Consider the following 12,862-nt stretch of genomic DNA (forward strand, 5'->3'; position numbering starts at 1 on the left):
GCCCCATTTGTTTTATTCTTTCTCCACTTTTTTCTGAAATATTTGAGAACATGTTTATGTTATCATGACCCTTTGCCTCTGAATGTTTTAGTATATATTGCCCTAAACAAAGTCATTTTCTTATACAGCTAAACACAGTTATAATGATCAAGAAATTTAACACTGATACAATTTTACCTAATCCATACCCGTATTCAGGTTTTGTTATGTGTTCCAGTAAGGTCCCTTATACCTATTTCCCCCCACTAGTCCCCTATCCCAGGATCTAGTCTAGGCTCATAAATTTCATTCAGTTATCATATCTCTTTTGTCATCTTTAATCCAGAATAGTATGTCAGCCTTTTGGGGGGGCTTCTTGACATTGACATTTATGAAAGAAGATAATCCAGTTATCCGAGTTTGTCTGATGTATTCTCATTAGACTCAGGCTATGCATTCTTGGCAGGAATACGAAAGAAGTGATGCTGTGTCCTCCTGAGTACATCATATAAGGAGACAAGATGTTGATTTGTTTCAGTATTGGTGATGTTAACATCAAAATAAATAATAATGTTAATGAGATATGATCTATTTAATCAAATGAAAATTCATAAGTCCATACTGGAAATAAATAAGTGATTGGGAGAGAAGGGAAAGCTCTTCCTTACAGTAAAATGCTAACTAATAATACAGAAGGAATGATTGGCTTATACTATGGAAAGACCCTTGTCTTACTGACATCTTAGGCCGGCTACGTCTTCGCTGTGGGGGACTATTGTGTGTGTCATAGGATGCTTACCAGTATCTCTGGCGTCTACCCACTGGATGCCGGTAACACTCCCCCATTTGTGACACCCAGAAATATCTCCAGACATTGCCATATGTTCTCTGGGGGCCAAAATCACTTTGGTTGAGAACCACTGAGTTTGACAGTCTTTAGTGGATGCTACAACTAGTAAATGAAAGTTGATAAGGAACAGGATTTTTACACAGTCTTAGTATCTTTCTACAAATTACTCATTAATTACAAAGAGAAAAATAGAAACGCTACAGTGGAGAAACTTGGTGGACCACCTTAATAAGCAATCAGAGCCTTTTTTTTTTATGTTACTGTTATGTTTATATAGCTTCAAACCTTTGTTAATATCTTAAGAGGAGGAAATATGTATTATTTTAACTGTAGCTTTGCAATTAAAGATTCAGAAATAAACATACAAGGGTGGTGATGATATATGCTAATATTTACTATTCTTTTTACTTGTACTAGTGTTTCCTTTGAATTTCAATAGACTAATGTAAAAAGTACTCCTGAGCCATTTTTGAAAAAGCCTAAATTGTTTACTTTTACAGATTATTTAGGTATGTATAGCGTCTGGCTTGTTTTTTGGACATTTTTCATGCTAAATATTTGTTAGAGAAAAACAGTTTTTTTTTTTTTTTCCCTAAATGTTCCTAAATGAATCTGACAGATGAATTTAGATATAAACCTTTCCTCTCTTTCTTCTCAATGTAGTGAGTTTAAATCCTGCCTGGAAGGAACTTGTGGCACAAAGACCACCTTCAGGTCTTATATCTGGGGCCCTTCTCTTCTCCGTCTTGTCTCAGATTATCATCTGCATTGGATTTCAATCTTTGGGATTTTTTTGGGTCAAGCAGCAGACGTGGTATAAGGAATCACATCCACATTCAGAGTAAGTTGGTCAATCCATTAAAAAGTATGTGTAAAATGTATGTAATATATATGCATGCAAAAATAAGTTTAAATTTTATGTAAAAATTGCATGCAGCTTGACTAAGCACTTAAATAATTTGACCTGTATTTGACTTTATCTGTAAGAAGGTGGTCAGACCAGGTCCTAATAGTCACTACCAAGATGGGGACATTGGATCAGTTTCTTAATTTGCTGCTGAGCCTTGCTTTCCTTATCTGTAAAATAAGAAAGATGAAATTAATCACTAGGGTCTCTTCTAAACCCAGAATGTTTGTGTTCCTAACTTCTCTATCCCCAGTTTGGGAAATGACATTTAAAACCTAAAAAAAATTAAGTAAAGGTATTAAGTGGGTCTTTTATTTGTTTATGGGCAGAGTGTTTTCCAGTTCACAAATTATGATAACATTATTTTAATTAATTACACATAGGTAAACACAAGGTCTGTTTACCTTTACTATGCTAATACTACTCCCCAAATTTAAAGAATGGGGAAAGGGTTAAGTAAGAGAGGCTTATTAATTAATGAAGTTTCTTACTTTCTTGTAATTTTTTAATTGATCGGAATGTGACTAGAAAGAAAAACTGGTTTCCTTTGGGAAACATATTGTGTTTACTAATATAAAATCTTTTGTGTGTGTTTTAGTACACAGGAAGCTTTTAATACAACAGGAAGCCTATATGGGAATTCTTCACATTTGTACAATGAAACCAATCCTGATAGACATAATATAGAAAATTATGAAAATACCACAGTGTTTTTTATCTCCAGTTTTCAGTACCTCATAGTGGCAATTGCCTTTTCAAAAGGAAAACCCTTCAGGCAACCTTGCTACAAGAATTGTAAGTTTGGCATTTATTGTTATTCCCATCCTGCTTCCCTTCTTTAAAAGTAATGCAAGAGTAGAGTTAAAACTGTCCTTTCGGGCTTCCCTGGTGGCGCAGTGGTTGAGAGTCCGCCTGCGGATGCAGGGGACACGGGTTCGTGCCCCGGTCTGGGAAGATCCCACATGCCGCGGAGCGGCTGGCCCCGTGAGCCATGGCCGCTGAGCCTGCGCGTCCGGAGCCTGTGCTCCGCAACGGGAGAGGCCACAACAGCGAGAGGCCCGCATACCGCAAAAAAAAAAAAAAACAAAACAAAACTGTCCTTTCAAAGTAAAATAGATCTTCACAAATAGAATGAACCTAGTGATTTAGATGTTTACTGTCTTGTTTTATTCTCTTGGTAGATGCCACCCTAAGTTTAAAATTAAAGCCAGCAGTTCTAAACATTCCTGGTTTTCACATCCTATTACTTCTGGCTCCAACTTTTATTTTTACAGCCCATTGCAAGGAGAGTTAGAATTAGAAGCAGGAACAGAGGTTCCTCAGTTGGAACAGTGGGTATTATACTTTCCTTCTGGGTGGTCTGCATAGCACCAGCTGTCTTTTCTCATTTTTGACACTGTTCCAGCCAGTATTCACCTGGAATTCTTCATTTCTGTCACCTTTGCATCCACCACAGAAGGGGCCAGTAGAATGGAGGCTTGTGCCTATGTAAGCTTGTCTGCCTGTGGCAACAGGAGATAGCATATTTTGATTGATCACAATTAGGGTTTGAGAGGAAAAAAATTATTCACTATTTGTAAATTGCTGGTTTTAAAAATTTGAGACTGTACTAATTAATATATGGAATACTTAATTTTTTTTTCACATAAAACTGGACTTTTGCAGTATCTTGGGATGAGTAGTAGTTATTCTTTTGCTGTAAAGAAATGCCAGTGTTCTAGTTGGCAGAATGTCAGGCCACAGGTTTTGGTGTGATACAGGGGTGATAACTACTCACATCTCTATCTCATGTTAGAGTTAACAAAGCATATTCACATATGTTTTCTTATTTAGTCTTCTACCCTCTGGTTTGTAGGGAAGGTTTTATTACTTTATATTTTGGACAGGTAAGACTTTCAAAATATAAGTGCTGATAATAATTGAAATCTGTTTTTTCTCTTTTTTAAAAAGAACTGATATTTCTTATCTAATAAATGGAGGCTGTATTACTGAGAGTCATATTAAAACCATGGGGGACAAAAAGCCTTGCATAGAAGGTTTATCACTGTACTTTTAAGAGAACTTCATAACTTAAGTTACCTTATTATAAGGTGAACTTAAAACATGTATATCAACCTTAATTATTATTTTTAGTTCAGTATTTTTAAATTTTAAGGAAATATTGAGCATGCCCAGGGGTAGCTAAAACATCTATCAAAGAACAAAACTTTCTTTACATGAAGAAAACTGGTGTTCAGACTGGTTGATAATAAGTAAGCCAAGCTGCACCAGGAAAGTTAATTTAGAGGTCTAAGTAAATACACCCTATCCATACTTCTCCAATTAAGAAAAAGAAAGAGGGCTTCCCTGGTGGCGCAGTGGTTGGGAGTCCGCCTGCCGATGCAGGGGACACGGGTTCGTGCCCCGGTCTGGGAGGATCCCACATGCCGCTGAGCGGCTGGCCCTGTGAGCCATGGCCACTGGGCCTGCGCGTCCGGAGCTTGTGGTCCGCGACGGGAGAATCTGCAGCAGTGAAAGGCCCGCGTACCGGAAAAAGAAAAGAAAAGAAAGAGACTATTAGTTGCCTATTTTTTAAACACATCTTTTATATTATTTTGGGAAACTTCCAAAAAAATGAAAGGCTCAAATATTTTGATTTCCTATTAAATTTCAAATTGATTTAAATTCAATTGTTGATGGCTGGACTGTTTTTTTTTTAAACATGTTAAAAATTATATTTTAGTAGAAATATAGCCACAAAACCTTTGTCCTTACTATAAGCAGCTTGTGCATGTCTGTCAGTGCATACAGAAGTGCATGCTGTCATTAAAACATGCCTCCCGGAAAATACAACAGGAACAGGAAAGTCAACATATACATACTTTGCTGATTTTCACATCCTGTCTGTCTGTCTGTCTTTCTGTCATTGAAGTCCCCTGATCTTGGAATGTAGTAAAGAAGGAAAAGTAGAGAAGAAAGTAAGAAATGACAGAAATAAAGTATTACTGTATAAAGTGATATACAATGTAAAGTATAAATATAGATGGAAAAGAGTGGGGAAAAGGTTAAGACTTTCTTAGAGCTGACATTAATTAGCCTTTCCTTTTGTCCTGCACAATAGACAGTTAACAGGTCTTCACTGGGACCTGCTAGGTGCTCTTCTCAATATCTAAACAGTGTAATGTTTTCAGTCTATCTTGAGGTGATTATTTTTAAGAATTAACCTCAATCTTAGGCATTTAAGGCATTATAGAGTTTTTTGCTGTCTTCTAGTGGTTCAGTTTGAATCTAAGTAAAACCTTATTTCAGCCTGTGGTTACCCATTTTTAACTTTAGCTTAGCCCAGTTATATTTTCTTGTTTGACTATGCTATCATTTCAGGGGCCATGATCATATGGACTTAGTGCTAACTCTCTCTCTTAACTAGATGCGATTTCTTGAGATCTGGCTTCAGTTTTTGCTACAGTTTTTTTTTACTTGATCCCTATAATTTACTGCTTGTGAAATCCAGGTTCTTTCTCAGTTTATGAAGGCATTATTACTGACATGCCAGTATCCTTCCTGTTCAGGCCTATGTATCTTTTTTTTTTTTTTTTTTTTTTTTTTTTTTTTTTTGCGGTACATGGGCCTCTCACTGCTGTGGCCTCTCCCGTTGCGGAGCACAGGCTCCGGACGCCCAGGCTCAGCGGCCATGGCTCACGGGCCCAGCCGCTCCATGGCATGTGGGATCTTCCTGGACCGGGGCACAAACCCGTGTCCCCTGCATCAGCAGGCGGACTCCCAACCACTGCGCCACCAGGGAAGCCCAGGCCTATGTATCTTTTGCCTGTTCATCTGCCATGCCTGAATTGGTTGGAGCAGATATCTAGAGGCCCTGCAGAATAAGGTGGCCTTTGAAAGACAAGTAACTGAGTAAGGAAGGAGGGAATAGGAGAACGAAAGACTTGAAATCTGTGTTATAGATCAGGCAGTCCTGGTTAGTATTTTTGAGGAAGGAACAAGAGAGGTATATATCACAGCCATGGACAAGTATTACGGATTTATTTACTCTATGTAAGTTTTTATTTTTGAGTCACTTAACTAAGGGGAATATGAATGAAATCCTTTATGGTGCCTTATTTTGATGCCATATTCCATCAAAAGGAACTGGTATCATTAGAAGAACAATTCTGTGATGCCATAGCTGGGATGTATGTAATAATAACTTAAATCTACTGTTTCCTCCAGGATCCTCACCATATCCTCATTTTATAGTTAAAGTAATTTGACTCTGAATGACTCGTTGATGTTCACATAGCTTTGTGGCAGCATCTGAAATAGAAGCTAATTCTTTAACTTGTGGAACATTCTCCCTTAGCCGCCAGTCACCACCAACACAGAGTTTGTTTTGATAGCTGTCTTCTGGTGAAGAGTATTCCTTGCACTTCAGTACGGTCACTAAGGAATCACTGACCATGCCAGGAGAATCCCGGAGTTGAGAGCATAGTCTACTAGAAACTCATACCTCTCCAAAATGAATCCCTGACTTTTCCATTCTTGGTTGAAATCCTTATTGATTTTTTTCATTTTGGTGGTTATCTAAATCTGCCAGCCATCCACCTGCCCTGTCAGATTCCTTTGAATAGTGCCTCTTTTTCTCCCCTGGCTAAACAAAGGAAAGATTCAGTTATTTATTTTTTCCTTCAAATGGAAATCTTGGCAGATTTTTAGAGGTGTGATCAAAGGGGGTGGTTATAGGAGAAGGACAGATGAAGAGTTGAGAAATACTGTTGAGGTAGATGTAAGAAGTTTTTGAGCTCGAGTAAAAAAAAATTTTTTTTGTTAACATGTCAGGACTAGATTGCAAGTCTGTTTTTGCTTATCGTTATAAAAATGCAGTAGGATTTGAAAAACATTCAATATGGGCTATTACTTTATTGAAACAAAACCTTTTCTGTCTCTCTGTCTCTCTTTGGAATTTATATTGACTTTTTTTTTTTTTTTGGTCCTTTTTCTGATTTAGTCTTTGTGTGTGTGTGCTTGTGTGTGTGTGTGTTCATGTACTTCCAACTAGCACTTTCCGAACACTTTTTCTTTAACTGACTATATAGATATTTGAATGGCTATATAACGTATTACTTTCATTGCCGCATTTATTGAATAGAATGTTGTATCCCCTGTTTGAAATTTATTTTTTATTTTTTGGTGAAATTTTAATTTTAATTTTAATTTTTTGGCCACCCCGCGCAGCATGTGGGATATTAGTTCCCTGACCAGGGATCAAACGCGCGCCCCCTGCAGTGGAAGCGCAGTCTTAACCACTGGACCGCCAGGGAAGTCCCATCCTGTTTGCAATTTAGTAGAATGTTGGAAAAGATAAAAATCTAGAAAAAAATTCCTTTTTTATATAAGTGGGTTCCAAATTTTTCATCCTGTTGGTCAGTGGCTCATAGTAAAAGAGTTTCCCCACTTTTGGCATGAATGTTAGTATAACTTTCAGTCTAAGCTTCTAGAACAATAAATATATATATAAAACAATAAACATATATATATATATATATAAAACACAGTATTGTTTCTATAGAATAATAACTGTTGGCCTATAGTTTTCAACTGACAGATTAACAAATTTCATATTTACAAATGACTCCCACATTTAAAAATATTGAGACCCCTTCCTTCATTTACAGTCTGTAAATAGTATATTAAACTTCTTTACTCAGTCTGAAGGCTTCATGATAAAGTTTTGGTTATATGTGGTCATAGTAAAGTTTGAGTTTTGAAGCCGACCTCAAATAGGAACTTAGAAATAAATATCAAGACCAAAGAAAAAAGGGGGGAAAAGTTGGGGTCTGTCAATACAATTGAGACTATTTCTGAGCCCCCTCCACCCCTGTGGCTTGTTACATAAGGGTGTGCTTGTATACGTGCATGTGAATGCATGTATTACACAGTTAACAAAATGGTCGTGAGCAGGGAGTTTTATTTTTGAGTTAGGAAAGTGATATAAGTACTGATGGAATTTACCATCCCTACCTACCACAGCAAGCCACAGGGTTAGCCCACATTTAAAGTAGCAGATCAACTCAGTTTCTGGGTTTTAGCTAGCATTTTCTGTGGAAATATTTTCACGGAGGAAATTAATGAAAAAGTGGGATTCACTGAACAGAAATATGCTTACGTTCAACTTAGAGTGCCTCTGTTTAGGATTATAACATAATTAATACTGAGAATAAATGTTACTAGCATTTTTACAATCAGTTGTCTTTGCATGTATGTTTTAAATGATAATCTAATTTTGCCGTACGTAGTCTAGTCTCCTGTTTGTGAATTATAGATTGGCTTGGTTGTCTTATAAAGTAGCTATCTATCTGTGAGATACACAAATAAATATCCATAAAGGTCTCTCTTATTTTTTATAAATGCTGATTATTTTCCCATTACATAAATCCTTTAGGCCTGCATGATGTATCATACTCTAGGAAATATCATAGAGCACACATTTTATATACTTCATCAACCGGAATAGAAGTATTCAAAACCAAATTTAAGATCGACAGTATACCAGTTGTTATTATATGCCTTTTTATTTAAAGGAACTCCCTAATTTAATTGTTTTACTTTCTGTTTCAGATTTTTTTGTTGTGTCTCTGATTATTTTGTATGTTTTCATATTATTCATCATGTTGCATCCAGTCGCCTCTATTGACCAGATTCTTCAGGTAAGGCTTAAGCACATCAATTATTACTGATTGTCTGAGGAGTAATAGGATCTGGGATAGCAGTGGTAAATAAGACAGTAGTGGAAAATGACACATTAGTATCACATAGCCAAATGAGACTTCTGGATGATTGCTAGGGCTTAAGATCTATCCCCCTCCTCTGCTCTTATGTTACTGGGGAAAGAAACTAAACTGTCTTTGTTCCTTTTTTCCAGGATCTCTTCTTTCCTAATTTTTGAAGATCCAGTAATATTAACCCAAAGGGAACATAATTAAAACAGCAGCAGCCTTTATTGACTCTACCTGATATTTTTCTTTCCTGTTTCTTCAGTCTTTGCTTCTAGTTCCATTTCCCTTTGTCCACAAACAAATTAAATGTCCCTTGGTCTTTAAAAATAAAAGAACATTGATTCCATTATTTGACCTGTCCCTTACCAACCTACTTCTTGAGTAGTCTGCAGGTGCTGCCTCATCACGTGCTCTCCATTGAGTTCTTTATTCTCGTTCTCATTAAAAACTTTATGAAAGATGAAATACTTGTTTTATACAAACGAATATGCATACACGTTTAAGTTGTTAATCATAATAGCAATAAAATAATACCTAGGAGTCCAACATGTTACCTAAAAAAAAGGTAGCATTACCAACACCAGTAAGGCTCTATTGTGCACCTTTCTCCAAACACCCAGAAGGAACCACTACCTCGTTGTCTTACTTTTCACTATACCATATATGTATGAAGTCTTAAAAGATAGTTTTGCTTACTTTTGAACTTTATGAAAATGGTATCTGGTAATCGCTGTTTTACTGTGACTTGCTTTTTCCCAAAAGCCTTACTATGATGCTGCATGCATTTCATTTTCATTCTATATAGTATACCGTTATAGGCATATACCATAATTCACTTCTCAGTTCTCCACTGGTAAATAACTGCATTGTTTATAAACTTTTCCTGAATTAATGGTCCTGATGTAAACATTCTTATACACGTCTCTTAGTGTAAGGGATTGAGTAACATCAAAGAGTTCATCCCAAGTACAAGCAGCAAGGGGTGGTACAATGCTGTTGAGAATTTAAAACCAGCAATAAAGCCCACTAAACGTCCATATCCTAGAAATATCACCTTGTCGTGGGAATTCTAAACAATGTCAGTGGTAAAATACTCCTTCCATTACCACCCGCCCTACCTTGGCATACCACTAGGGCAAACGGTCTTCTGGTGTGTTCTAGTATAAGTTTGAGCATGTCCTCTTTAGCTTTCTGAGGTTCCAGTTGTTTTCCAAAGTGATTATACCAATTTATACTTCCATCAGTGTATGAGATCTTTTGTTCCACATCTTTGCCAATGTTTGTCTAGTGGGTATAAAGTGCGATACGACTTTGTAAGTGATTTTGGATAGGACCCCTATCCCCACCTCACATTGTTCATCATGATCTTTTTGGCTGTTCCTGAGCTTTTCTTCCTCCGTATACATTTTAAGTTTAAGTTTATACCAGGGTAAGCCCTCTTGGAATTTTTATTAGAATTACACTGGGTTTATCAAAAAATTGAGGGGGAGAATATCTCTATTTCTTCAGAATATCTTTCTCCCTAAAGGTTTTTTTTTTTTTTAAAGAAAATGTTGGGTGTTAGGAGTTTATTAATTAATTTATTTATTTTTGCTGTGTTGGGTCTTCATTTCTGTGCGAGGGCTTTCTCTAGTTGTGACTTAAGGGGGCCACTCTTAATTGCGGTGCGCGGGCCTCTCACTATCACGGCCTCTCTTGTTGCGGAGCACAGGCTCCAGACGCGCACGTTCAGTAGTTGTGGCTCACGGGCCTAGTTGCTCCGCGGCATGAGGGATCCTCCCAGACCAGGGCTCGAACCCGTGTCCCCTGCATTAGCAGGCAGATTCTCAACCACTCTGCCACCAGGGAAGCCCTCCCTAAAGGTTTTTATACAAGTTTTTGTTAGATTTATTCCTGTAGTATTATGGTTTTTGTTCCTCTGATAAGTATCTGTTTAAAATTGCATTTTATAGTCCTTTTATGCTGGTGGAAACAGTGCACTTATTTTGGATATTCATCTTGTATCCATCAGCCTTGTCAAACTTTATTCTTAAAATTTTTAAATCCTCTAGGATTTTGTTTTAGACACTTATCTATAAATAGTGACTTTTTTTGTTTCTCACATTTCAGTCCTTACGCCTTCTATGTGTTTTTCATGTCTGTTAACCACACGAATGTTGGTGTGATAGTGATGTACTTGTCCTGTTCCTGACTCTACAGGGTCATATACTGTAATACTCCTAGTATTTCACCACTGGATATATTGTGGGCTGTAGGTTTCTGGTATATACTCTTTATTGGGTTGAGGAAGCTTATTTCTGTGGTGTTGTTAACATAAATAGACGTTTAATTTTATCTAATGCTTCTTCTACAGCTGTTGAAATGATCACATAGTGTTTCTTCCAGGAGAATGTGGTGAATTACAGTTGACTGATATTCAAATGTTGAACCAACACCACATTCCTAGAATAAATCCAACTTGGTCATGATGCATTCTTTTTTATATCTGCTGGATTTGGTTGACTATGATTTTGTTTAGGATTTTTGCTTGTGGTTGCATGAGTGAGATCAAACTTAGTTTTCTTTTCTTGATGTTATTGACAGGTTTGGGTATCAAGCTTATAAGCACTTTATGGATGAGCATTCCATTTCATGGACTTTTGCATATTTTAACTAATCCCTTTAATGGATATTTAGGTTGTTGCCACTGTTTTGCTATTATAAACAATGCTGTATTTGCAGATTCTTGCACAGTTTGTTAAGAAGGACAAATGCATATTTAGAGGTTAATGTCAGAAGTAGAATTGCTTGGCCAAAGGGTATCTAGAATTTGAATTTTTTTTATAAATACTATGTTATTGAACTTTGAAAAGGTTGACAGTTTATATAGTCTTACCAACAGTGTATGAGCATCTCTTTCCCCACACGCTTCATTCAGGGATTTAGATAAGCACTTTAGGCAAAAGAAGAAATATAACACATTTATATAATATTTCTCTCTCACCACATGCCTTCTCCTTCACAGCCAAATTATTTTTTGAAAGAATGCTACATGCAACTCACCTCTCACACGCTCATCAACTAATCTAATCTGGCTACTACCCCTGCCAGTCTACTGAAACTGCCCTTGCCAGGGCAATTAACAACCTTCTTGTTAAGTCCAGTGGATTTGTACCCCTGATGTGTGTGTGGGTTTTTTTTCCCCTCAGTCTTACTTGTCTCCTCAGCAGTATTTGACAGGTTAGCCATGCCATCATTCTTGAGACATCCTCCCTGGAATTTTATCATGCTTTGCTTTCTTCTGACCTTTTCCTACTTCTTCTGTGACTCCTCATTCTCCATTGTGGTTCCAAACCCTGTGCCTGTGTCTTAAATGTTAGTGCTCCACACATTTGTGTTCTTATCCCTTGTCTTACTCTATCCATTCAGGTGACCTCATCCTTAATTGTGGCTTCCCCTGTAGTTGCCATCTATGTGTTGAAAACTCCTGACTTTATACCCTTAGCCTCGTCTCACAACTGAGCTTTAACCTGAATGTCTACTAACATACTGAACATTATATGCGTGGTTCACCCATCAGTTTTCTCAGTCAACATTTAAACAACTAAGCTCATCATGTTCTCCCTCAACCCTGCTTCGACTCTGTTTCTTGATACTACCATTTATCCAAGGCTTCTGTGTGTGTGTATACTTGTCTTTTCCTTGTCTTTTCATGGCCAGTCTGGTCCTAGATTTTCTCAGGTTTCTTATTCTGTGTCCCTGTCTCTCTCCAATCCCATCTGCCACCTAAAAGGAAACTATTGTTTCCTACTCAAAACACTTCTGACTCCAGATGTGTGGGGTTGTTTCACACCAGCCAGTTCTCTGGACACCAACTGGGTGTCTTGCAGTTCAGTTTTAACACTACCTGGAGCGAGTACAGACCCTGCGAGTTAAGGGCGTGGTCCCACAAGATTGCCCCCGCTCCAGGCACCAGAAGCAAGTCACAGAATGTCACCTGTACTTCTTCTGACCAACCAACTATAAGTCAGGGTTCCCACAACCCTCATCTCAGCTTTGGTAATTTGCTGTAACAGCTCACAGAGCTCAGTGAAACACTTACGTTTATTGGTTTATTATAAAGAATATAATAAAGGTACAGGATACAGCCAGATGAAGAGGTACATAAGCCAAGGTCTGGAAGGGTCCCAAGCGCAGGAGCTTCTGTCATATTCCACTGGGATGCTTCACCCTCCCAGCACACGGATGTGTTGACCAACCCAGAGGCTTTCCAAACTCTGTAGTTTAGGGATTTTTTTTTTAATGGAGATTTCATCATACAGGCATGATCAGTTATTCACTCGATCTTTAGCCCCTTCCCTCTCCCTGGTCTTTCTGATGACCAGCCCACATCCTGAA

At 37.6% G+C, this 12,862-nt stretch overlaps 1 protein-coding gene across 3 annotated transcripts in view; it reads left to right on the top strand.

Annotated features, from left to right (window-relative positions):
- Nucleotides 1-12,862, top strand: part of ATP13A3 (ATPase 13A3) — a gene marked incomplete at both ends in the record, with an annotated part of 53,687 nt that overhangs the window by 31,313 nt on the left and 9,512 nt on the right. For all 3 annotated transcript variants that reach the window (XM_079704609.1, XM_079704611.1, XM_079704610.1), the window contains 3 exons: nucleotides 1,493-1,670; nucleotides 2,335-2,531; nucleotides 8,328-8,416. In XM_079704609.1, the coding sequence (XP_079560735.1) occupies nucleotides 1,493-1,670; nucleotides 2,335-2,531; nucleotides 8,328-8,416 (464 nt within the window). The remainder of the gene's footprint in view (nucleotides 1-1,492; nucleotides 1,671-2,334; nucleotides 2,532-8,327; nucleotides 8,417-12,862) is intronic.

The sequence above is a fragment of the Hyperoodon ampullatus genome (genome assembly GCF_949752795.1).
Source record: "Hyperoodon ampullatus genome assembly, chromosome: 5".
In the NCBI taxonomy this organism is placed as follows: domain Eukaryota; kingdom Metazoa; phylum Chordata; class Mammalia; order Artiodactyla; family Ziphiidae; genus Hyperoodon; species Hyperoodon ampullatus.